This window comes from Venturia canescens, chromosome 9 (assembly GCF_019457755.1).
Source record: "Venturia canescens isolate UGA chromosome 9, ASM1945775v1, whole genome shotgun sequence".
In the NCBI taxonomy this organism is placed as follows: domain Eukaryota; kingdom Metazoa; phylum Arthropoda; class Insecta; order Hymenoptera; family Ichneumonidae; genus Venturia; species Venturia canescens.
In genome coordinates, this window is record NC_057429.1 from 4727686 (window position 1) to 4755428 (window position 27743).

The following is a 27743-nucleotide window of genomic DNA, read 5'->3' on the forward strand; positions in this document are numbered from 1 at the left end:
TAGTAACTTTTGCATAATCTTGAGCCCGTGCAAAGTTTTTTCTCAGCAATTACGCCACCGATCGTATTGATTTTGGGCGCAATCGAAAGAGAATTTCTTAATTAGCTGAAAGTTCAATTTTCAAAGTCGTACATAACTCATAGGCTTCGCAATTAAAGAAAATCACATGCCAATTTTACCCCCACCACCGCGAATCGTTTTATTCAGAGAAAGTATAGTCTCGGCGAGAGCCTCGGGCCAGCGGACGACAGGGCTGTCAAATGTACTTGTCCCGAGACTCTACCGAGTCTCTTGATTGTAACGAATTTTTCCCGGGGAGGTACGATTCGTCCCTTCCCGGCTCACTCACCTCGCCTCGTGCTACTCTCCGGCTGCGAGAACGGACTGGGCGCCAGGTACAAAGTACCGCCGAATGAATCGACTTGAATTTCGTCGGATCTCGCGATGGTAACGTCAGGCAAAATCAGAATATAGAGAGCACGAGGGAAACAAGTGACCGAGGACGGTCCGGCTACTCAGCTCAGCTGAGGTACAAAAGGTAGAGGGGGGGATCCTTGGGAGAGAGTAACAATTCATAACGCAACAAAAAAATATAGCCGACACAAATCAAGTAATTCAGAAAAGGTTTCACAATTTATTCGAAAGCTCGATGAATAGATCAGAATACAGCGAGAGACATATTAGAAATAGAGTGGATGCGATATAAAACAAAACCGGGGGGGGAAGTAAGTCGCTAACGAGTCCGAGCGTACAACGGTTAGGTCTTGCGCCGCGACGATGGAAATTCGCGTACGGCGGGCGCGAGTCCGCCGGGTGAAAACGATTACCGATTCGCCCCGCGATCTCACAGGTGCCGTAGATAGACGACAACCGATGCTCTGACATGGCAGGTAACAGGTAGCCAGTAACCCGACAAGCGGGGCTGGAGGTAGTAGGCAAAAGATAACCCACGCCAGAACGAACGGTGTCGCAGGTACTTCGAGGCAAAAGGTAGCGGCACCCGGTCGATCGAGAGGGGGTTAGAGAATAAAGTAATAGAAATATTAATATTGAGATGATGTGAGAACGGATTGAAATTTAGGGCGTAACGCCGCTCGCAAAAATATATCGGAAAGTGATCAAAATACGACACGCAGTAGACATCGTAGCGTGAAGGCTCAGGCAAAAGAAAGAATCGAGAAACATTCAACGCAAAAGATAACAGGTACTGCCGTATAAACGACGCGCGACCACGCGAGCAAGAGAGACGGAACGAAAACAAAGGCGCGAACGAACAGGCCGGCGAGAGCCTCAGCGCGTGCAGGGAGAGAGAGAGAGAGAGAACAACGTAACTGCGTGGAAAGTTCCAGCGCTTAATACTACCTTACATCAGACTTGAACTCGATATTTTCGAAATATTTGAATGAACAAGACTTTAATTAATTAACGCGAAGACCAAGTGGACTGTGAGTTCGATAGGCAAGTCGAGCCACGCAAAACTGCCGTACTAAAGAATGAACACGGGAAGTATCGGCCACAATCTCGCTCGATACTTCGGCCCCGTGCCCGACTACAACGGCCAAAGCAAAAATACTCTACAAAAACCGGAACTAGATTCCGAAACTCGAAAAAGGACTCGACTTAACTAGCGAACTCGATGGAGAAAGAGACATGGACTTACCGAGGAACACGCTCGCCGCACCAGGACCATGAAAACTCGACTTTGGGGAAGGCTCGGCTGTTGACTCGTCGTAACGGTGCTCGGAGAAAGACTAATTGGTGCGTGCGAGCGGTCCTCGCGATTCGGCGTTGTCCCCACCACGAGGACCAGGTACTGCAGCGCTCACGCGTTAGGCGCGAACCCGAGCGTGAACTCGGGGTTCGCGCTGTCGCGCGGGATTTTCAAACGGGGAGTGCGTCAATGCCAAAATTGCTGCTACGTTTGTTGCATGATCGGATCAAATACTGACCCCTCCGCTGCTCTCACCTTTCCCGCTCACTCGAAACACTCCTCCCTACAAGATGACCGTGATCCGGGTGTCTTTCCTCTTGGGGATCCGGCGGGCAGCTCCGGAAGGCTGAGGGGAGGCCTCCCTCACGATTCCTGACGTCTAGGATGCGTGGTGGGCCCACAAAATAACCACCAGGCAAAACAGCACCTCACCTCCGGAAAACTCCCCCAGATCCCACCTGACGAGGCGCCGGTTCACGCGGACTTTGACACCCGAATCTACGGTAGTGCGGGCGGTGCAACTCGGGGTTGCTACGGCGGGAAATACACGGGCGGCGTTCATGAAATGGCCAATGCCAGCGTGTTATTTCAACCGCCCGCAGGTCGAGATTGTTTTTCGGTGCTCGTAGACGGTGTGGGAGGATGGGTTCTTGCGAGCGAGATCGGCTCGAGCAGCCGGAGAGACAGCCGACAAGTTTCAATTGTTAGGCCCCTGTGGTAGCGACAACACCAACTCGTTCCAATATCGAACTCCACTGTCAAAACGCAACGTCATTATTACTCAAAAACAGACAAACTAAAATTCTCTCTCCACCCTGCACTCAGTGGTAAAAGGTAGTCACAGAAGGTAATTAACGCTCGGTCGGTAATATAGGCGCATTCTAAGCTAAACTTAAGAGCTACGTGGTGCTGAGTCTCAGTCCGAACATCGCCCGACGAGTCGAGGGGCGTCAAAAGGGCCGTAAACCCGGTCCACTGGTCGACAATGTCCGTACGAGTGGCGGGGCAGAAATGTCACGTCACAAACCCCCACCCCAGAATTTGTTTGGCTTGGTGCTGAGCGACGCTCCGCGATGTCGGCGATGGGTGGTTGGCGGGGTCGTGCTTCCTTCGGGTGACTCGTCTGGTGGCCCACTCGCACGAACGTGTCTTCCTGCTTCCGAATTGGTCTGGTGTGATGAATCTGCAACAGAGCTAGTTCCTCGGCTCGCCCTTCTCGGAGCCCAGATTTTACCAGTCCACCACGCCGTAGGCGTGCTCCATCTCCATCACAATTTGGTCCAGAAACGACATAAAAGAAACTCAAAACGACAACGAGACTATAGCCGACAGGCTGAGCTCTGAAGACGGAAGCGAGAGTTACTGACGTCCGGGCTTAGCGAACTCGAAATTCGCTTCGCCCGGAACGATAGCGGACGGCTCCCGGGGACGAGGACAGAGGGGAGTACGGGTTCCACACAATTAACACACTAGGTTTTACCAACGCCGTCAAGTTTAATACACTAACACACTCGTGAGTACGATGTTACAGGCAGGAGGCACAAAGCGAATGAAGGCAATAGACAGAAGGGAGCAACGGGGAAAAGAAAAAAGGGAGAAAAGCCAAAACCAAAACCAAAAGACAATTTTTCGCGGGCACAGGGAGGCCCTGTGCGTTCCTTGGTCGGGGAGTGAAGCCGGGGTTCAGTGTTGCCGCCGTCGGCGTCGGTTTTCTTCTTCGTACTGCGCGCCGTGAGACGGGCAGGTCCGGACGGTGACGTTTCGCTTCCCGCACTTGAAGCAGAACACTCGGGCTCGCTGGTTGCACGCTTGGCGGCGGTGGGAGGTGCTGCCACAATTGTAGCACCGGCCAAAAAGTGACCCCGGGGTGTCCTCCTCTTCGTGGTTGTGGGATGCGGGGCGGGCGGCTGGCCCAGACGCGTTCGACGGGCTGGCGCGTCCCGCGGACTCTGGCGGCGTCGCTGGCTGGGGGCTGGGGCGATGGGCGGAGCTGGTTCGTTGGCTCGCTACCGTCTCCACGGTCGTTCGCTCTCCGGTTGGCCTCAGCGTAGTGGTCACCAGGTGCTCTAATGCTTCCCGGAGGGAATCCACCATTTCGGTTTGGGACCCTGCGTCACTCGTCGCGCGACCCGAGGTCTGTGTGGTGGCTTCCCGCGTGGTCGGGAACTCCTTTATTGTTGCGGACGAGCCCATCGAGCGGGGATGGCGGAGCCCCTCGTAGATTGGACAGAACCCCGTGGACCGATGTGTGAGTGCCCGCATCAAGTTCGCTAGGGCCTCCAGGAAGCCCGGTCTCACATAATCGCATGCGGCCAACAGGTTGGAATAGGGCCGCATGGCGTTGAAGATGGGGTTGCCATCGATATCTAAGAAGTCCTGCCCCTCCATGGTCTGGATCAGCTCGTCCACCAAGTTCATGGCGTCGGAATACTGTCGGTGGGATGGTGAGGTCCCGCGCCTGGGGGCGGCCATGGGTTGCTTGCGGGGTTGAGACGTGGGCGAGGTCCGATGGTTACGACGCGGTGATCGGGGTGATCGGTCCCGTGGAGACCAGGGAGGCGAGGCCCGACGTGGCCGGCGGCGGTGGGCTTTCGGGGTCGACGGTGGCGATGGCTCCGTGTCGGAGTCTCGCAATAGCTCCTCCTCGGTGGTGCTACCCAAATCCACTGTGGGGACGGGGCTCGATTCCGTAGGGCACCCGTGATCTTCCTCGGACGGTGATGACGATCCGTCTCTGGTACAGCCGGGATGGGATGGACGGCGGGGGCTCATGTCCTGTCAATCCAGGCTCGGACCGCGGCGTATCCGCGGTGGGTCAGGGAGCAGGTACGGTTCGGGTCCGTCGAAACTCAGGTAGAAGGTACCAGGCAGAACAAATAGGTAGGGCAAGGCAAAAGCAAGGGATCGCTGTAAATGCAAGAAATAAACCAAAACCCACCGATTAGGTGTCAAACCCACAAGCAACGGTAAAGGTAACAGGGAATAGGGAGTTGTGTCCAGGGGTGGGAGGTCAGTCCACGTAAGGCTTGAGGTCCTGTACGTGGACTTTTCCGCTCCACGTTCCTTCCAGGTTCGCGAGCTCCATGACCACCGGAGATACTTTCCTCCGAATGATGAAGGGGCCATGGAACCTGGTCGCAAGTTTTGCGGCTATGTGTTGCGTCGCGGAGGATAGTACGTGCTGTCTTTTAAGAACTAGATCTTCGACTCGATAATCGCGATCGCGGTGTTTCCGGTTATAGTATAGGGCCTGACGCTCTTGGGCTTCGTCGATCGCGATCCGCGCGAGTCTCCGCAACTCTTCCACGTTTTTCATACGTTCGGCCCAGGACTGCGGGGTGTGGGGCACCCGTCCTTGGCCGTCCGGAGGCAAAAGGTAGCGCGGAGGTTGCGGCTCCCGCCCGTAGTTCACATACGCGGGAGTCACCTGAATCGACGTGTGGTGGGCGGTATTATACGCGAAACGCAGCGCGGGTAGGTGTTCGTCCCATTCACGATGGTCCGGGCCGAGGTAGGACGTGATCATGGTTTTTATGACGCGGTTGACACGTTCGACGGGGTTGGATTGCGGGTGGTACGGGGCGATCGTCTGGTGTTTTACCCCCAACCGCTCCGTTAGCGCCCTGATATCGCGATTGACAAATTCGGTACCATTATCCGTGAGGAAGACGCGAGGATGGCCCCAGCGGCACGCGATTTCGTTCTCGAAGGCTTCCGCGATTTTCTTTCCGGTCGCTTTGCGGAGAGGGACGATTTCGATCCACTTCGTGAACAGATCCTGGAGGACGAGCACGTAGGCAAACCCGCTTTTACTGGGAGGTAGAGGCCCCATAACATCGCCGGCAACTATGTCCCAGGGTTGCTCGAGGTCGCGTTTGCCCATGAGGCCAACCGGGGCGGCTTGTTCAATTTTACACCGCTGGCAAACCGCGCATCTCCGCACGTACTTGGCCACGTCGCGAAACATATTGGGCCAGTAATATTGGATACTAAGGCGGTGGAAGGTTTTTTCCACGCCTAAGTGTCCGGCCTGCGGGACATCGTGAGAATTGAATAGAGCCTGCCGTCGGCGTTCGAACGGTAGCACGAGTTTCCAGGCTTCTAGGTCCCCAACTTCGAGGGCTGGAAATCGAGGGGGCCGGTGGTGGTACAGGCGGTCATCCTGACAACGCCAGTCTGGGTAGCGGTCGGGCGCTCGGCGGACGGTACGGAATTTTCGATTGTACCACCGATCTTTACTCTCGAGAGGAGGGCCAAGCGCGGCACAGGTCTCTTCCGGAATGCGTGAAAGGGCATCGGGCACATGGTGCAGAGCACCCTTCCGATGAATGATTTGATAATTATATTCCTGGAGTTCCAAAGCCCAGCGTCCAAGACGCCCGGAGGGGTTTTTTAAATTATGCAGCCACCGTAAGCTCGAGTGGTCGGTTATCACGGTAAAGTGGTAACCTTCCAGGTAGCATCGGAATTTTCGCACCGCCCAAATGACGGCGAGGCACTCCTGCTCGGTGGTTGTGTAATTCCTCTCGGCGGCTATGAGAGCGCGACTCGCGTACGCGATCACGTGTTCTACGTCGTCCACGGTCTGAGTTAGAACGGCTCCTAAACCCACGCTACTGGCGTCGGTTTGTAAGACAAAAGGTAAGTTGAAGTCGGGGCAACTCAGGGTCGGAGAGGTGGACAACCGTGCGCGAATTTCTTTGAACGCTTCTCGTTGAGGGGCTTCCCAGGACCAAGCTGACGTCTTTTTCAACAAGGAGGTGAGCGGGTTGGCTAAAGTCGCGAACGAGGGAATGAAACGGCGGTACCACGACGCCATACCGAGAAAACGACGGAGTTGTTTGATGTTGTGCGGCGCGGGGTAATTCACGACCGGCGCGACCTTCTCGGGGTCGATCTGTAACCCGTCGCGGTTGACTAGGAACCCGAGATATCTCACCTCCGACCGGCAAAATTCGCTCTTGTCCGCGTTTATGGTTAGCCCGGCATTACGGATTTTCGCCAACACGCGCTGTAACCATCCCAGGTGTTCTTCGAACGTCGCGGTTACGATTATTATGTCGTCGAGGTAGACGTAGACGTGGGGTTGCATTTCGGGACCGATAAGCCGATCGAGCAACCGTTGAAAGGTCGCGGGCGCGTTGGTCAGACCGAACGGCATACGGCGGAACTGGAACAGGCCCATTCCGGGGACCGTAAAGGCGGTGATCTCCCGACTTTTCTCCGCTAATGGGATCTGGAAATACGCCTGACTGAGGTCGAGGGTGGTGATATAATTCGTTTGACGTAATCGGTCCAAAATACTATTCATCAAGGGGATGGGATACGCGTCTTTCTTCGTTACCTCGTTGACTTTCCGGAAATCGAGACAGAATCGTAATTTACCGTTAGGCTTTTTGACCATGACGATCGGGCTGGACCAATCGCTGCTAGATGGTTCTATTATCTCGTCTGCCAGCATTTCTCGGACCGCGTCGTGAATGGCTTTCTCGATAGCCGGCGAGACGGCGTAATAACGTTGCTTGATCGCGGCGTGTCCGCCCACGTCGATGTGGTGTTCCGTCAGGGAGGTGCAACCGGGTTTTTCGGGGGGTCGCGGTATTTCTCGATTAACTAGCGCCTTCAAGGTGGCGTCCTGGTCGGGTGTTAAGACTCTTAGCCCGCAGCAAAGATAATTGACCGTGGCCTGGCTCATTTGGACCTCGAAAGAGTGGACGCGACGCGGTTCGAACCAACTAAACCATTTCCCGCTTGCGAAATCGACAACCCAATGGGCGGCGCGCATGAAGTCCAACCCCAAGATACAAGGTAATACTAATACAGGTAACAGGTACGCAGTCAACCGAAAGGGACTGCCGTTTAGGTAAATAGTGGGGCTCACGACTTCACTCGCGATGGCTTTCTGTCCGCCGGCCATTTCGACGCCTCGCGGGCGGCAGCGTTCTCTTGAGATTCCCAGGTTGTCGACCCACTGGATCGCGAGGGGGCCGAAAAAGGTACGGCTGGAGCCGGAATCGAATAATGCTCGTATCGGATGCCCTTGGATGGTGAAAGTTACAAAGAAGGCAGTCGGACTTTCCCCCGTCTGGACGGTTCCGCACCAGATGGTTTCGCCGTCACGCGGCGTCCGTTTGAGGGGCGTTCGGGGTAGCTCGTCATTCAACCGCGGGGAGGCAGAAGGTAATTCGCGCGGTAATTCGTCGTTCGAAGACGACAAGGCAGAAGGTATTTCGCGCGGTAATTCGTCGTTCGAAGACGACAAGGCAGAAGGTATTTCGCGTGGTAATTCGTCGTTCGAAGACGACAAGGCAGAAGGTATGTCAGCGGTAACGGCGGGTACCTTTCGCGCTTTCAGAGGACCCGCCCTCAACGGTTTCCCGAACACGGACACTCGTTCGATTTCTGACCCCGGCGTCCGCAGCGATAGCAAAATACGGCTCGGGGCTCTCCACACGAATTAAAGCGGTGGCCTGGTTTCCCGCAATTCCAACAGTTCGCCGGTCGTGGGTTAGTCGCGGCGTTTCCCTCGTTGGACGGAGGGGGGTCCAGGAACGGGTTTAGCGAGTGGAGGGGCTCTGCGGTCGCGCTCGGTTTCGGCGACGGTGACCCGGTCGCTTTAGGGGGTTCCCTGCGTCGTTGTGAAGGTTTCTTCGCGGTCTTCTGTACGGCGTTGACCCTCTCCGAGGTCGGGGTGTTGTCGGGATCGTCCGACCGATATTCTACCGCGAGGGAAGGGGCGTCTTCGTCCTCTACCTCCGGCCAGGTCTCTACCGCGGCGAATAGCTTTCGCGAGGGGCCGTTAGACTGGTTTTTCGTTCCCCGGTAGGCTAATTCTGGGCAAAGAGATTGGTTTGGAGCGGGTGGGGCGCGGTACGTGCGAGAGACAGCGAAGCTCTTCTCAATCCTCACGGCGATGTGTTCGAACGAATCAAAGTCAAAGATGTCGTCTCGGTGGATAGCGATGTGTAGTCTGGGGATTAGATTTCGGTGCGCGTATTGGATGTGCTCCGATTCGCTCCAGGGAGGCTGGAGGCGATTAAACAGTCCCCGGAGACAGGTGAGAAAATCGGCAACGGGCTCGTCTAGACCTTGCGTTCGACGCATGATCTCCTCTCGCAGGGCGTATTGATAATCGGGGTCTCCGAATCGTACGCGACAGGCGGACGCGAATTCCGCCCACGTGCTCCAACGGTCGCTATCGTTACGAAACCACTGTAGGGCGACACCGGTTAGGAAAAAGGGAATACAACGAATTAGTTCGGTGTCGCCGACAGGCACTAGTGCGCGGCCTACCGAGATACGTGTTAGAAACGTGTCTACGTCCTCGCCTCGCCGTCCCGCGAACGAAATGTTCCACTTCTTCATCAGGTGCAATACGGAAGCAGCGGAGACGGGCGCGCGGGCATGGGTGTACTCTGAATTATGCCGAGGAGGTGACTCGTATACTGACCTTGGTTCGCCGGTGGTGGGGGCGGTATAATGTGGAGGCGCTCGTCCGCCGAGGGAGTGTTCGCCGGTTCGAAAGCGTGGATCGCCGCTAAGATGGCTCCCGGACGGATGGTTCGCACCCACCGACGTTTGGGTACGTGGCCGTGCGCCGGTATGCGTGGGAGGAGTGCTCGCGGGGAGTCCCATCCACGGCTGGTGATTTAGCGGGCCTGGGCCTAGGTTGGTTCCCGCGTGGATCAACCGAGTCCAGATCTCTTGGTGGCTGGATCGCTCCGGCCCCAACTGCGGTTCGGGCTGGCCGCCGTTCACTCTCGTTGCCGATGTAATCGGGCCTTTAAGGCTTTCCGTGACTCTGGTCGAGTCGCCGGACCACGGGTACGATGCACTCAATCCGTCTTCTTCATATCCGCGGGTCGGTGCCGAACGTCAAATTCTCTCCACCCTCGGCGCCCGCTGGCGGAGGGGAGGACGTACGCGGTGGGTCTTCGCCGGATTTCTGGGAGCCGTTACGGTTTTCTTGCGGCATCCCGGCAATTAAGACAAAAGATATTGCGATCCGCGACGTGTAGCGCCACTGAAGAAAATGTACGCGGGGCCGCCGGGGCGTGTAGTCACGGGAAATAGGGGCCACGCACGCACGAAACCAACCGGGTATAAGTTCGAGACGTTATAGGGTGCACGCGGTCCGAGTGACGAATTTCGGCGAATGAGTCGACTGCCGAATTATTCCGGGGCCGTTCCCCAAAAAAAAACTTCCGAATGGTTAACTACGAGAGCTCGGGCAGCGCCGCGCACGGGACCCAAAATTATTACCCACAAAAAAAATGTAAACGTCAGAGAGGGAGGGAATTTGAATTCCAGAGAATAGGTACGAATTCAAATTCACCAGGTAATCAGGAAGCGGGGAGTAAACGAAAGAAAGAAAAGAATAAACGCCAAGATAGGACTGAAAAATTCGAACCCGGTAAGCACGGCCTCGAGTCCGATTTGGTAGGTAAGAACTCGAGTCCGAAGGTAATAGGTAATGATTCGAATTAGTCAGATAGGTACTGGGAAAGAATTCGATTCCGAAGAGAGTAAGCGAGAGTTTGAATCCGAAGGTAGTCCAAATTTGAATGACTCCAAATTCGAAAGGTAATAGGTAAGAATTCAACCCCGCCAGGTAAAAGGTAAGGAATCGAACTCGTCGGAGAGAAAAAAAAAATAAAGACGCCTGATTACGTCAAAGAATTTCACGTAATGTTCAGGTTCGTCAAAAATGGAAGAAGTACCCCAAAAAAAATAATGCCGTACTAGCCGACGCGTACTCGAGCTCAACGCAGTTTTAGTACCAGGGAATGGCTGAACGATGTTTGCCTCGCGGCGTAGCACGTCCGCGAAATTGGTACTAGGGTATTGCGAACTGGGTACCGAACGTAAATAGGAATTAATAATGCGAAAAACTGACGATGATGTGAGTAGCCGAATTAACGATGGTGGTGAGTCGAAAGATGAACCGTTCGCTAACGCGAGTACTCGAAGAATGGCTGTGCCGGACGAGTCAACTGGCGAGCGCCCGCTCTCCCCCTTCCGGGGTGGTAGGAGGAGGGGACTTGCCGAACGCTCGACTCCCGAAAAAAAAATTGTTTTCGAGAAACCGCTCGAGTCAAAGTAAACAACGGATTAGCGCTTCGCGGAAGGCGAACGAATGTCGAAATAATCTTCCCGGTAACGTTGATGGCTCACGCGTGAGTGATTTCGAGTCTTCTGTACGAACAGTAGAGACTCTGTTTACATGTTCGGGGCTCACAGCCAACCTCGGTCGCGAGAATTGTTTATGTTGGGGCTAACTGCCAACGTGGTTTGAGTTCGACCCGTTGGTCTTATGCCCTCTTGCGCGAGGCAATCGTACGGGACAACATGACTTCGCGCCGCTCGGCCACGCAACACGGTCCGCCGATGACACAAAGGATTAGGGAAAAGACACAAGATATCGAAACAGGCACAAGAATTCGAAGTAATTTCTTATAGTTAGGGAACCGGAGACGCAAATATAGCTTAGTCTAAGCGGCATGACAGAGTGGTCGGAAGCACAAGCGATAAGCAGTAGAGAGAAAAAAAAATGTAAACAAACGGAGAAGTGATTATTACGGGCAATATCATGGCCCGACACAGGGTGTACGAATATTTCAACAGCAAAATCTCTCGTAGTCACACGAGAGGTAAAAGAAAAAAACAAAGTTATTCGGGCACCTTCTACCAACCATGCCTCTGTTCTCGGGAGTGTCCGCTAAGCACAATAATCTATGAAATACTCACAATAGCTAGAAAGAAAAATACTCTATAAATCTCTCAATCTCTCCAAGCACGTCGAGGTCTCTCTTTCGCTCAAAAAAAAAAACAGTACAAATACACGACAGGGTCAATCGAAATTTCTCGACGCGGATGGACGCGAATCCTCGGCGTAGCCGTTGAAAAAAATAAATCACAACGAAAAAGGTTATAGCGGAAATCGAAAGTCGACATTACAATTCGCGAAACTCTAATAAATTGTTACTTTCGGGCCCCACGTTGGGCGCCATTTGTAACGAATTTTTCCCGGGGAGGTACGATTCGTCCCTTCCCGGCTCACTCACCTCGCCTCGCGCTACCCTCCGGCTGCGAGAACGGACTGGGCGCCAGGTACAAAGTACCGCCGAATGAATCGACTTGAATTTCGTCGGATCTCGCGATGGTAACGTCAGGCAAAATTAGAATGTAGAGAGCACGAGGGAAACAAGTGACCGAGGACGGTCCGGCTACTCAGCTCAGCTGAGGTACAAAAGGTAGAGGGGGGGATCCTTGGGAGAGAGTAACAATTCGTAACGCAACAAAAAAATATAGCCGACACAAATCAAGTAATTCAGAAAAGGTGTCACAATTTATTCGAAAGATCAGAATACAGCGAGAGATATATTAGAAATAGAGTGGATGCGATATAAAACAAAACCGGGGGGGAAGTAAGTCGCTACCGAGTCCGAGCGTACAACGGTTAGGTCTTGCGCCGCGACGATGGAAATTCGCGTACGGCGGGCGCGAACCCGCCGGGTGAAAACGATTAGCGATTCGCCCCGCGATCTCACAAGTGCCGTAGATAGACGACAACCGATGCTCTGACATGGCAGGTAACAGGTAGCCAGTAACCCGACAAGCGGGGCTGGAGGCAATAGGCAAAAGATAACCCACGTCAGAACGAACGGTGTCGCAGGTAATGCAAGGCAAAAGGTAGCGGCACCCGGTCGATCGAGAGGGGGTTAGAAAATAAAGTAACAGAAAAATTAACGTTGGGACGGTATGAAACGGATTGAAATTTAGGGCGTACCGCCGCTCGCAAAAATATATCGGAAAGTGATCAAAATACGACACGCAGTAGACATCGTAGCGTGAAGGCTCAGGCAAAAGAAAGAATCGAGAAACATTCAACGCAAAAGATAACAGGTACTGCCGTATAAACGACGCGCGACCACGCGAGCAAGAGAGACGGAACGAAAACAAAGGCGCGAACGAACAGGCCGGCGAGAGCCTCAGCGCGTGCAGGGAGAGAGAGAGAGAGAACAACGTAACTGCGTGGAAAGTTCCAGCGCTTAATACTACCTTACATCAGACTTGAACTCGATATTTTCGAAATATTTGAATGAACAAGACTTTAATTAATTAACGCGAAGACCAAGTGGACTGTGAGTTCGATAGGCAAGTCGAGCCACGCAAAACTGCCGTACTAAAGAATGAACACGGGAAGTATCGGCCACAATCTCGCTCGATACTTCGGCCCCGTGCCCGACTACAACGGCCAAAGCAAAAATACTCTACAAAAACCGGAACTAGATTCCGAAACTCGAAAAAGGACTCGACTTAACTAGCGAACTCGATGGAGAAAGAGACGTGGACTTACCGAGGAACACGCTCGCCGCACCAGGACCATGAAAACTCGACTTTGGGGAAGGCTCGGCTGTTGACTCGTCGTAACGGTGCTCGGAGAAAGACTAATTGGTGCGTGCGAGCGGTCCTCGCGATTCGGCGTTGTCCCCACCACGAGGCCCAGGTACTGCAGCGCTCACGCGTTAGGCGCGAACCCGAGCGTGAACTCGGGGTTCGCGCTGTCGCGCGGGATTTTCAAACGGGGAGTGCGTCAATGCCAAAATTGCTGCTACGTTTGTTGCATGATCGGATCAAATACTGACCCCTCCGCTGCTCTCACCTTTCCCGCTCACTCGAAACACTCCTCCCTACAAGATGACCGTGATCCGGGTGTCTTTCCTCTTGGGGATCCGGCGGGCAGCTCCGGAAGGCTGAGGGGAGGCCTCCCTCACGATTCCTGACGTCTAGAATGCGTGGTGGGCCCACAAAATAACCACCAGGCAAAACAGCACCTCACCTCCGGAAAACTCCCCCAGATCCCACCTGACGAGGCGCCGGTTCACGCGGACTTTGACACCCGAATCTACGGTAGTGCGGGCGGTGCAACTCGGGGTTGCTACGGCGGGAAATACACGGGCGGCGTTCATGAAATGGCCAATGCCAGCGTGTTATTTCAACCGCCCGCAGGTCGAGATTGTTTTTCGGTGCTCGTAGACGGTGTGGGAGGATGGGTTCTTGCGAGCGAGATCGGCTCGAGCAGCCGGAGAGACAGCCGACAAGTTTCAATTGTTAGGCCCCTGTGGTAGCGACAACACCAACTCGTTCCAATATCGAACTCCACTGTCAAAACGCAACGTCATTATTACTCAAAAACAGACAAACTAAAATTCTCTCTCCACCCTGCACTCAGAGGTAAAAGGTAGTCACAGAAGGTAATTAACGCTCGGTCGGTAATATAGGCGCATTCTAAGCTAAACTTAAGAGCTACGTGGTGCTGAGTCTCAGTCCGAACATCGCCCGACGAGTCGAGGGGCGTCAAAAGGGCCGTAAACCCGGTCCACTGGTCGACAACGTCCGTACGAGTGGCGGGGCAGAAATGTCACGTCACAGTGTGAATGTTAAGAAGGAGGAGGAGGAGATGGAGGAGTCTCCAAATTTCGGAGAAAATAGCATGCAGCAAGATATTTCTTTCAAAGACGATATTTAGCATGATGCAATTACTGATGAGAATGTCGATGTACCCGTAACTAAAAATAATGATAATGATGATGATGACGATAATTTGGAATCATCTGAAGATGTTGATAATTTGATACGTGAATATTTGGGTCTACTGCGTAGTAGTAACAAAACAAGATTAGATGGCTTGTATGGAGTACGAAATCTCGCTCAAAACAGATTAATGATTGGTGATTCACCAATTCATTTCGAACTCGATCATATAGTTGTTGGAGATGAAAAGTATCCCAAAAGTATTGGCTTGGTGGAACTGCTGTTTAAAAAAGAGCCCGAACTCAAATATATAACTCCAAATGACTTGGAGAAATATCAGAAAATTGTCATCACAACGAATGCTCATAAAAAATTTTATAAACGCACGGGTGCAGTACGTCAGGATAAAAATAGTAAACTCATTCAAAGAAAAGAAGGACCTGATGTCGTCGGGGCGGGAGTCTAGCTCGTTCGCCACTGGGCTACTCGCCCGATCGTGAAAGAGTGTAAACTTTAAGGTACATGAGTGGGTTCCCAACTTTTGGGATTTGTTTGGCATACACCCACATTATAAGCACGTAAAGTGGGAGCCTATTGAATCCTTGAATCACTCTACAGTGGACAGCGTACATTTACCTCGTTCGGTTGGTTCAAAGCTCAAACTCATGTATAAATATTCTTCAGGAATTGTTTCCTAACCGAAAGAAATTGTATTGGACACAAATAACCTTTGCGATATAAATATTCATTATGAATTACCAATACGGTGTTCGAACCACCGACAATAGTAAAACCGATAGCTTGATCAGGTTCCTTTTTAAATTCGATAGTTGTGTCCCGTCCAACGACTATTTTGCAATCCTTGGGATCTTGTGGAGGCTCCGGCTCTTTCGGTTTTTCTGGTTCTTTGGAGGGAACTGCAAAGAAAAAAATATCAGCGATTACAAATTATTGGTATTCGGAGCCTTTAGTGGCAACTTAATGCAGTATTTTGGTTAAAATTCAGTCAGGGTTTTTACCCAAATCGATTCCAAATTTCGTATCATGACTTTTGAAGTAAAACTTCTATAGGCGCGCTGGGCTTGGGCGGTAAACTGTTGAAAACCTTGTTACGGAAGTGTGTAACGGAAGTGCTACGAAAAATGTGAATGCGCATGCGCATGTACATTTTCGTTCTCTCTCACGCTCATTGCCATGGGCTTGCGTGATTGGGCGAGGCGAACGATTATTCAGAGAGAGATGTAACGTCCAGACGGAACGAACGTAATTGAGAAATTTATTTAGTTTTCGCTGCCACTAACCTACTCAAAGAGTAGGATTTTTCAAATGTAAAATATTTTAATGGATATTTTGTTTGGTTTAAATTAAATTGAAATAATTGGATAATTAATGGAATAACCGAAATATTGCAATATTGAAATGATTAAGTAATCAAAATAATTTAAGAAATAATGAAGGAGTGCCTATATGGTCCCGTATGGGCGCCCAAGCAGGAGATTGGGTCGCTCAAATAATTATTAACCGGGAAATTAGATTTATTGATAAGATATGGAAAATAGAGGAGTTCGACGAGAACAGAAATATATGTGAAAAGTATGCGAAAAGAAAAGATAAAAAAGGTTTACAATTTGAATGAGTCAAGGTACGATTTTGAAAATGAAAACAACACCGGCTTAACGTTTACGCCAACTTACTCTGACACGAACGGGAACATTCTCCCGTTCTGCTCCGCACACAATAACCGCGCCTCTAATCAACGCGCGATTCACACACATATACAGAATTAATTGATTTTAAAAAGAATAACAAAAAGTAAGTTGCAAGACTCGATAACAGAACGTCCGTGAGGCAAGGGGCAATGTGTTGCCCACTACGCGTTTGTTGACGGAACCCAAACTTGTGGTCCTCTGTGCGGTTCACCTGTATAATTTTACCAGGATTTACTACCCCGCCGCAAGTTAGCTGGATTACGGAGTTATCCCGAGGGACGACCGAGTGTTGGTTAAGAATCAAACGGAACTGATGTACAAAAATCCTCGCCACGGCGACGAGAGCTCAAAAGCGATCGTTGTGACGGGGTTTTCAGTGCATCTCAGCACTTTAGTTCCATCGCATACTGACCGAATCAAGAACGTTCTAGCAGTTTTAATAAAGAAATATTTTAAAGTTGAGAAGAATCGTCGTCAAGTCTTGCGTTTAATGATAATCAAACGCGCGACGTTATAGAGATATACGTTGGTAGAGATAGAAATACCTAATACACAGTGTAGGCGTTTGGAAGTATTGAAGGAGCAAGAGAGAGAGAGAGAGAGAGAGAGAGAGAGAGAGAGAGAGAGAGAGAGAGAGTGATACATAAGTAGTAAGGCTATACCAGTTCTAACTCTGTGATCTGAGGGGGGAGCGGGGACGGGGGAGCGCGGGGACCGTTGCGAGGCTGCATGGTATGTGGAGGGGGAAGGTTCTCGGACAGCGGAGGTGCAGCGGCACTTTGAAGAGACAAAAAATTTAGGACAAAAGTTTTTTTGCTACCGATTTATGTTTCCGGTATATCAGATTGCACCGGACGGAATTTTCTTTTGAAAGTGCACTTTCCAAAATGATCTCAATTATCGGACTCCGTGACTAAAGATGTTTGCATGTCACACTAATGACAAATTTATATGTCCTTTGTTACATATTTTGTATGGTGTGTGGATGAGGAAGGTTCTCAGGGCGCGTGGAGGGGGAGTGGGGATGTAGCGGTCGTCATTACGGCATTGCATAGACAAAGGATATTTCCAGGAAAAAAAACTTATTACAAACGATGTCCCTTCGAATGACAGACTTATGTTTCTTGCGATTATCAGATTAAACAGAATTTTCTTTTGAGAAAAGTCACTTGAGAAAAACAAGTACTCCCAATTATTGAAATCCGTGACTCCTTTTTGAGAAAAACAATTGTTCTCAATTATTGGAGTCTGTGACGAAGGATATTGGGATTTGTTTTGCACGTTACAAACTCTTAATGAAAGATTTATGTGTCCGGTGCTATATATTTTTTTATTCCTGAGAAGGCGCAAGTTTCGATGACACTTCTTTGAAAGTACACCTACCCTTCCGCCGACTTCTGACTTGAAAGTTGTATGCTTAAAAGAATGTTTTGTCTATGGGATGAAAAGTATACGAAATTTAACATTGAACTGGAAATCTTTATAAAGATGCACCCGCTCAGTGACAGATTTATGTGTCAGGTATTACACATTTTTTCTAATCTGCGGAGACATTTTCTCGGAGGGCGCGAGGAGGGATGAAATTTTTTGAAGTCATTTGCAATTCTCCCACTTTTTATCTATTGATTGAATCTTGCGAACTACATAAGATCTCGAGTTTCTAGAAAAGTTAAGATTTGAGTTTTTCCCCCCTCCCCCGTCAGCTCCCCTGACTGATCGCGATACCGTAACGGTGGACGAAATTCAACCCTTAAAAATGGGTATCGTCACCTTACCGTCAATACTCTTAAAAAGGGGTATCGTTACCTATCATTGGTCGACTCCTGCGGGTGTCGATAACCGCCTAGACGAGTATCGATGCTCAGTCGAACCGGAGCTGCTCCGGGTATCGATACCCAGCCTAAATTGGTATCGGATTCTTGGTTACGATTGGAATATGAGGAAAGGTTTGGAGACGTTGGTGGAGGGGCGGAAGGGCGGGGAGAGGGGAGCACATCATAACATTTATTTTTACAATTTTAAAGTAATAATAAATTTAAATCTATAATAGCGCATCTTCTTTAATGAATCAAGTTGTTTTTGCATTAAACCTGCATGAATCGGTAATAAATTGAAGCACCCCGGTTCTTCTTATAGCCGATCGTGAAAAACGATAGTTTTCGAGGGTTGCGCGAAAGGCGATAACTTTGGTAATGTTTTTCTTAATCGACTATAACGACAAACCTTTGTGCCGAACTTTGAAGCGTCTTTTTCAACTTGATTCATTAAAGGAGGACGCCATTTTAAACACTAAATACATTATCCGATGTTGACATGATTTTTCACAACGACTTTTCAACGTTGAAAGTTTCAGTTTTGTCAAACGTAATTGTATAATACAAGCAAATGTAATCACTTTGCTTTTTTATAACATATTCATTTTTTTCGCTATTTTCGATTGTCAAACTAAATTTCGTCCTGAACTCGTAAGTGTTTATTCGAAGCCCGTTGTTGTGTCCGCGAAGACCGTCGCGAAGGGACGAGTTATCAAGGACGTAATTTTTATCATCAGTAGATCTAGATGCAAGTTCTTCTATGATTTTTGGTCTTGCTAGAAAGTCGGGGCTAGTTCGATATCATTAGTTTCTTGTATTAATCGAATTCTTTGGCAATGTTTTGCCTTAAAAATTGTTAAAATGATAATTATTATAATGATCAGAGTCATGCTAATGGCACTTAGAGAGTAATTTCCAATTATGTGATAAGGATGTGCCCAAATATTCGGTTCTTCTTCTAGTTTTTGCTTAAGAATTTCGATTCGTTCGCCTAATTTATTCGTTTCCAGTGGATTAGTAATTATTTTTGATGGTACACTGTAATTGAAAATTGGGTGATTAGCGTTTACCATTCCATTCCCATTTGTTAGATTATATAGTGGTATAGATGTTATAAATTCGTGTTGTCGTAGTTCGTTTAAAGATAACAATTGGAAATTTATTGATGTGGCGGAACATTCTCCGTCCAAAGCCAGTAATCCTGTATTGTGGATTATTTCGTGTGTCGTAGATTTATTTTTACAATCTATTCTTGAGCTTTCGGGTTTTGGGGCTACGAATAGCCATCTACCTTCTTTTTCTAGTGCGATTATTAATGTTTTCTCTAGTTTTACAATTCGTTGATTACATGATCGTTTTTCGGGATTATTTCCTAAATAAATCGCTATTTCGCATGGCGTATTGCCGTTTATTGTTTGTAGTGATTGTTTAGGTTTGTAATAATAAATATTGTCAACTTTTCTGGCTTTGTTTAAATCTTCTTCAGACATTGTTATATACATTCTTTTGTAGTTGTCTACGATTATTATTTTAGATGTAGTTTCTATGAATTGGAACTGATTTTCATTGATTTTCGTAGGTAGTGGGTAGACTTTGTTGACTGTCAAAATTGAACTTTCGATTAAAGGGAATTTTATGATTAGAACAAATCGTGGTTTTGCTGTATAGCTAGTGATTTCTGCTGTTTTCAGTAAGTTAGTCATTTCACTACTCTTAATGTTTGTTGGAAAGTTTAATCCTTTAGGAATGTAAGGAGTTGCTTCTATTAAATAGTCGGCTAATTGTTTAGGTGAAATTACCGTAGAGTTTATTGTTCCCTTGTAAATTTCTGTTAAAAAGTTCGCTAGTTGATTTACGTCGCTTGTAAAGCTCCAACTACCGCTGTAAATCCGTTTATATTTTCGTCTATCAATTGTTTCTTTTTTATTGTTGAGAATTGACTTTCTACCGGGTTTTTTATTCTTTCTATCATATGCGTTAGGTTGTCCATTTTGTCTATTATTTCCGTCGTGGATTCGTTGTAAAGCCTTAGCGTAGATTGCAGAATTTGTACATTTTCTTTCAACATATCCTCGTCGGTTTTTTGTCTTGTTATTATCTCATCAATGTTTTTATCTATTTTTTCCGCGTCATCTTGATCGAGGTTCCTAGTTATTGCAATGATAACCATTCCTAAACCGTTAATTAGTCCTCTTTTGTTTCTATTTTCTCCCGTGCCTACGAAGTTGTATATTGCCGTTATTGAGGAGTGACTTTCTTTAATAATGGTTTTAGAGTACTGTCTACGGTGGAACACAGTGAATCGTCTGTGGTTTTTTCACATAATTTTTCCAAGGTTTCTAATGTTCTGAATAAAACGTCTGCTTTTCTTTCCATATAGTGTAGATCCATGTGGATTACTAGTTTCCAGGTTCCTTTTACCAAATATAATGATCCTATTTCCTCGAAGTATATTCCTGGTGAGGTTTGGAAATTGTCAATTCGGTATTCGGTGTTTACCAAAGATTCAATCCCTCCTACGGCTGCTATTGCGCTCGCACACCTGTAATGGGTTGTCTGAGTTAGTTGCTAGTCGGCCGGTAGGGTAGAATTTAACTTATCGGGATGTCGGTAAGTGGGTTGGGTGGCTATTGTAGGTTATTTCCTTCCCGGCCCGTTTGAAAAATGTGATCCATATATTCTGTCTCCTTTCCAATTTCCTGTCAGTTAGCTGAATTTGCGTTTTGACAGTCCTAGTTGCTGTCGAGTCTACTGCGAATGTCTTCCGTATTCACTTAGTGTACTAACGTTTTTGAGTGCGTTTCGTTGCAAGTACAATGGCCAATATTGTCCATATTAATTTGAGACAAGCGATGTTTTTCGTCGTAGCGGAAACCCGCCGTAAGGAAGTGTCGGTGAGTTTAAAATAAAGTGAATTGTGTATAGATATGGATCTATATAATGAATTTATTTTTAATTTTTTAACATGTTTCTTCCTTCTTTTCAGCGCGTTTTGTATGGGCCCCCTTTGCCGAAACGGCGTCGTGGCACCATTCTGGAGTTTGCGGCACGTGTTTTCCGTGAGGAATTTATTGTAAGTTATTTTCATTTATTTATTTTTATTTATTTTCATTTATTTTATTTTTTATTATTTATTTTTCATTATTATTTTTCATTAATTATTCATCATTATTTATTTTAATTTATTTTTACTTGTATAATTTCCTATTTTATTTAAGTCCCTTTTCCTTTTTTGTTGCAGGAATTTATTGAGGATTTTGCCGAGTACCGTCGGTATTGTCAGGCTGAGCCCAACGACGAGTTCGGTCGGCCCCGGGGAACCGAGGGGTTCGACACTGGTTTCATCCGTTGGATGTTTGAAGGGCGGTGGGGCCAGCTATACCCGGAAGATGACTGGGATCATCCGGCTTGGTCTCACCCTTTGGGCGTCGCCTCCGCCTATGATGCGGATTAAAGTGTATTTAAAAAAAAAAATATATGTTTGGTTTTATTTGTTTAATAAACCGACCCGTTTGTTTTTGTATTTCGGATGTGTTGGTCCCTTTATTTCCTTTTATATATGTTCCTTTTATACTATTTTATTTTTATCTTATATATTTTTATTTTATATATATTTATTCTATCTGTTGTGTATGTATTCTGTCTGTATGTGTTATATATTTTGCGTAAATATTTTTTTGTATATTATATATTTTCTTCCCTTTATCATTTCGGATTTATTTTCATTTTAGATTTTCAAATCTTTATTGAGTTTTTTTTTTGTTTGGTAAATTTTTTCTTTATGTTTCGCGTGTACTGTAACACCGGCGAGGCCTAGTACGGTCGGCTAGTGGGTAACGTAGGGCTTGATCCGCTCCACGTGTACTCGGACAGTTTTGCGTCCCCTGCCGATACTGTAGTTCACTGATGAATCCTTGCTTTTTATTTCAAACGGCCCTGTCCATTTTGGCGTTAATTTCGCTGACCTTCCTCGACGGACTGTTGGGTCTAGCAGCAGTACCTTATCGCCAACGCGGTATTCGATGTTTTTTGCTGTTTCCCATTGTTTTACCGCTATTTTCTCCTTTTTTTCCATTAATTTTTCTCTCGCGACTTGCCAAGTCGCCCGCAGTCGTTCTCGAAGTTCGGCTGCATAGTCGTCGTACGAGTATGTGGTTCTCGGCGGCTCTTTGAGTGCAGTCGGTAACACAGGTTTTTGACCATACCTCAATTCATACGGGGTGAATCCTGTAGATGAATGGGGTGTTATGTTGTATGTATACATGGCGTATGGTAGCCATAAGTCCCAATCCCTTTGATCCTCTTGGACGAAATGTTTTAAATATTCTGCCAGAGTGCGATGGGATCTTTCTAATGCTCCGTTTGATTGTGGATGATATGCGGTTGTTTGAATTTTCCTGATGCGTAATAATTTGCACGTTTCCTTAAAAACGTCGCTCAGAAAATTCGTTCCCTGATCGGAGAGAATGGTTTGAGGAGGTCCATGCTGGCAAATGATCCGAGTGGTCAATGCCCTTGCTACTTCTTGTGCCTCCTGATTTTCCAATGGAATTGCTTCGGAAAATTTTGTTAATAAACATTGTGCTGATAGAATATATTTATTTCTTCGGTCGGTTTCAGGTAGAGGTCCTACTATATCGACCGCGCATTTTTCAAATGCTCTTTCTGGAGTGTCGGTGATAATCATCGGTGCTCGATTTAGCTTCGTTACTTTATTCTTTTGACATTTGTCACATTTCGCTACGTATTCTTTTATTTCCTTTTTCATTCCCGGCCAACGATACTTTTCTTGAATTCGTTGCGTCATTCTTATTATTCCGGGGTGTCCTCCGAGAGGCGTGTCGTGATACTCTCGTAGTATTGTTTTTCTGTCTCTCTCTGACAGGTTCGTCGCGTCGGAGTCGAGGTGTTCGGTTTCACTCTCGCTATCTCCTTCGTCGCTGTCCACTATGGGCGTCTCATTTATATCTTCAGCCACCCTCGGCTGATTATCAAGTCGGCCATTATGATTAGGGCTGGGCCGATTGTCCGAGGAGGCTGGTGTTGTTGCGGAAGATGGAGGCGCGTCGATCCTGATTCTTCACGGCCTTCCTCTTCTTCCTTTTTGCGGTTGATCAATGTTTTTATTTTGACTGCACGTGATTGCGTATATGCGACTTAGTGCGTCAGCATTAGTGTTCTTTTTGCCTTCTTTATATTCGATTTTATATGTATATTCTTCCAATTTTATTCTCCACCGCATTAATCTGGAACCTGGATCTTTTATATTAAATAACCAGGTGAGGGGTTGATGGTCGGTAACGATAGTGAATTTCGTACCGTAAATATATGGGCGGAATTGATTTACGGCCCAAACGATTGCCAGCATTTCCTTTTCAGTTGCTGAGTAGTTTTTTTCCGCTTTGTTTAGCGTTCTGCTCGCATAACAAATTGGTAAATCTTCCCCTATTTTTCCCTGCGATAGGATGGCTCCGATCGCCTTGTCCGATACATCGGTGGTGACGATGAACGGCTTCGTGAAATCGGGATATTGAAGTATTGGTGCGGTGCTGAATGTTTCTTTTAATGTCTCGAACGCTGCCTGCGTATGCTCGTTCCACTCGAATTTTATGTCCTTTTTTGTCAGCTCTGTTAATGGTTTTGCGAGTTTGGAAAAATCTTGAATAAATTTCCTATAGTATCCTGCGAGTCCCAGGAATGATTGGACTTCTTTAACATTTTGTGGCGAGGGAAAATTTTTTACAGCCTTGATTTTCTCCCGATCGGGTTTCACTCCCACTTCTGTGATGCAGCATCCATCAATCCTTGGGAAGTCGGTGGTGCGTTTTTTAATCCGAAAGGCATTCGATTGTATTCGTAGTGGCCCAACGGAGTTGAAAAGGCAGTTTTTTGTTTGTCTTCTTCCGCCATCGGAATTTGATGAAATCCAGAGGCAAGATCGAGTGTGGTGAAGTATTTTGCTTTTCCCAATTGATCCAGGATTTCTGTGATATTGGGCAGAGGGTAAGAATCTCCCTCGGTGACCTCGTTCAATTTTCTGAAGTCAACTACGACTCTCTTCTTGACGTTACCTTGAGCGTCTGCTTTTTTAGGAACGACCAGTAATGGCGCGTTCCACGGACTTCTGATTGGCCTATTTATTCCGGCTTTAAGCATTTCCTGCGTCTGAGTCATCATTTCTTGTTTATGATTCTCGGGTAGTCGGTACGGTCGAATATTGACTGGTACGGTGTCCTTTTTCGTGTAGATGCGATGTTCTATAAGCTCGTATTTCCTAATGATTCTCCTTCCAGGTGGAATACATCTCCGAATTCCTGGCAAAATTCTTGTAGAAATTTTTCTTCTTCTTTGTTGAGGTGCGAATGTTCACCAATTTGCATCATTATTTGATTTACTCTGTTACCTTTTTCTTCAGCGTTGGTGACGTAGATTTTTTCCTTGGCTGGACCGTTCGCCGTTTCGCCTGTTTTCGTTTGATTTTGTTCTTGGACGCTTCCTATTTTTTCGATTTCGACCGTCGGTCTTTCGATCGAGACTTCCCGGTCTAATGTGTTTAGAAAAGAGATGGGGAAAATCATACTTTTTTCGTGAACCGTTCCTTGTCCTATTTTTATTCCTTTTTCAATTTCTCTGGCTGCTACGCATCCGGTTGCCAGTTTTTTTGCTTTCACGTAGTGAATACTCTCGGAACGGGGGGGGGGGTAATTTTAATTTCTCCGAACCGTTCACCAAAGGCTCGACGTGACCATATATTTTGATTATACGGCCACCCAATATATCGACCTTGTGTTTTTCATGAAATCGAGTCCCAGGATTCCGTCTGTTTTGATTGGAACGTCGTTGTCGACGACGAAAAACCCATGAAGAATGTTGACGGCGGGCGTTTCGATCTCGAGTATGACTTTACACAGGGCGTTGAAGGCTTGTCCTCCGACGCTAGTCAGTTCGACGGTTTCGTCAATTATTTCGGTATCTTTTTTTAGGGTGCCCCTTTTAATTATGCTGCATTGTGCTCCCGTATCAGCTTTCAAGAGGAGAGCTGAATTTATAGCGCGCGGTGACGTGATGTAAAAATCGCTAGCCATTCCCCAGGAACCGAAAGAATTTATTTCGAGTTTTATTCGCGTTTGGTTTGCCTGAGGCGTGGGTGAGCCTGTAGCTCGCTCGGCCTCCAAACAGCTGACGTGCGCGTTCTTTCGCTCGGCCGTACGTGCAAGGAGACTGAGGTTCAGCGACCCTATCGTTTTCTTTTCTTCCGAGTTGTCTGACTGATTTTGATTTTGATTATTTTGGTTATTATTTCGACTGTTATTTGGTCGATTATTTTGGTAACCTCTGTTTTTACCCCTGTTTCCTTGATTTTCGCGATTATTTTGATTATTATTATTTCCTCTGTTTCCTTAATTTCTATTTTGGTTATTCCGATTATTTCCTCTTTGATCGCCATTTTTATTTTTTCTATTCCAGCAGTCATCATTGATATGACCTGGTTTTTTGCAATAATTACAGAAGACAGAATGTATGTTTCGACTCGGTGTCGGTAAACTATTGTTTCCGTTACCATGATTTCCATTCCTATTTCCTGAGCTTCTACAGTCGCGAGCAATGTGACCCTTTTTATTACACCTATTGCAAGTAACCGTATTACTTCCGGGTTCTCTTCGAGTTCCCTGCTGTATTTTTTCTTCGTCTATCGCAGCTGTAATTGCTTCGTTAAGGGTTGGGTACGCACTAGCTTTAATTCTCGTTTGATATTCGCGTTTGAGACCTTGCGCGAAACTCGAAAGGGCTACTTCGCGTATGTGCTTTTCTACCGCCATTTGCTCGATCATTGTCGAGTGCTTTTTTATACTTGCATCAATTAGTTCCATCATTGTGTCTTCTACCCTTCTTCCGAAATCTTTTACTGATTCATTAAATCTTTGTCGGCAAGAATACAACTGTGTTTGAAGGGCCCCTACGGTTCTCGTACTGCAAAATATTTCTAACATAACGGATTTGAATGTTTCAAAATCTGGAATATTTTTATATCGTACTTCTGCTCGAGCTTTACCAGTTAATTTAGTAGTTAACACTGATTCCAGGAGAAACTCTTGGTCTTCCTCTAAAATATGTTTGTTGACGTGAGCAAAAGAATCTACAAGTTCTCGCGCTTCTTCCGGTTTTGAACCATCGAATCGAGGAATTAAACTACGCGCTTCTTTAAGAGACATTGAGCCTCGAAGTCTGTTAGTTCGCGAGTGATTTGGAGAGGAGTTTTGAGAATTATTTCCTCTATTATTTTCGCGATTATTTCCAGGGTTTCCGGGATTATTATTTCGACTATTTCCGGGATTTCCGGAATTTTGATTATCTCCCGTTGTGTCTAAATTTACTGTTTCAACCATTGTTGATACTAAAGGATTTGTTGTTTCTATTACCGAATTTTCCGGCGTATTTTAATCGTCCACGTTCTTCCAACCGTTCATAACACGGGTTCGTTCAACGTTCGTGCATAATGTCCTCGTACTCCGTCTGCGTATATTCACATTTACATTAATATTTTTGGTGCCTTTCATTTACTAATAAGTTGCTTAATCGTTATCGTTCACGTGTACCGTAAATTTCAATTTTATCTTCATACACTGCCTTCATTACGAGTATGATTCACCATGTCTATATATTCGTCGTCGGTCATTTCCTCATGGATTCACATGCTACAGATTATACTTGTTCACGCCCAGGATATAACATTAGACATTTCTTCTCGTCGTTGCGCATCGCTCGTTGACATGCTTGAACGATCACAAAATATTTTGACATTATTTATCACGACTTGGATTTATTTTCTTACTCACGATATATATTCCGTAATTTTTACCTGATTGAACAGTTTCTTTCGGTATATACATTGAAATTCACGTGTATTTATATTCGCTGAACACGCGTGTGCACGGGCAGCATTTTGCATCATCAGACCGGTCGGTCGTCGCGCGCGTGTGCTGGGCTGGATATGTAATAACGCACCCAAAACACACACACACACACATATATATATTTGCGACGATCTTTCCGTTATCAAAACGTCGATGCGATGCGATATGGTATTATTTCGAATCGCAGGCCCTTTTTTCTTGCGATTATTTATTCCACACATGACACGATTTTCAGAATATAATAGCATCCGCACGCACACACGATACTTATTTCGTCGCCATACTATTCGACGTTATTGCGCGTGCGTCCGCATTTCAAAATTGACACTTGGACCATATATTTTGGGTTTACCATACGTTGATATATGGGCGCGTTTTCACTTATCGCTCGTATTTACGCTTGGGCAGCGACTCTATACACATGAGAATATACATGCGGGTTTAAGCCGAAGCGAGCGCATGCGGCGGGCGATAAGCGAAACTCGTTCCAGCACAAAAAAAATTGGTCACATCGCGCGATATATATCATTAGATATATGTATATTGTAACGGTACGCTTTTATGACGTCACCCGCTACGCGTGTGGTCGAGCTACTAAAATTTCAGGAGCAGGCATGAAATGAACGAAAGAGTGAGCAATTATGTTTGAAAACGTAATAATCGTGTTTATTCACAGTAGTTTTAACGTACAATGGAATGTGATGCGAATCGTTGGTGTTTTGTGAGTTAAATAAGGATATTTCCCTTATTTCAATAAACTTGTCCAATTTAAGGTTTCTTTCTCTAATGTCAAGAAACGTGTCCAATTTCTAGTTTTCGCTCTTTTATGTCAATAAACTTGTCCAATTCGATAAATTATACAATCTGATAGTTCTTCCTATTATTCACTAACTCATTCAATTTGTTAATAATTTTGTCCAATCAATCCGATCTGTTAAGTGGCTCTATACAATTTTTAAACAAACTTGTGGTTTGGCTCGACACAATTAAACTGAGATTGATTTTCTTCTGGACAACCAAAATAATTTTCTTTTGTTGAATAATTGAAATAATTTGG

At 46.9% G+C, this 27743-nt stretch overlaps 1 protein-coding gene across 3 annotated transcripts in view; it reads right to left on the reverse strand.

Annotated features, from left to right (window-relative positions):
• inaD (inactivation no afterpotential D) overlaps nucleotides 1–27743 on the reverse strand; it is a 2962486-nt gene that overhangs the window by 289772 nt on the left and 2644971 nt on the right. For all 3 annotated transcript variants that reach the window (XM_043429353.1, XM_043429354.1, XM_043429355.1), the window contains one exon: nucleotides 15008–15165. In XM_043429353.1, the coding sequence (XP_043285288.1) occupies nucleotides 15008–15165 (158 nt within the window). The remainder of the gene's footprint in view (nucleotides 1–15007; nucleotides 15166–27743) is intronic.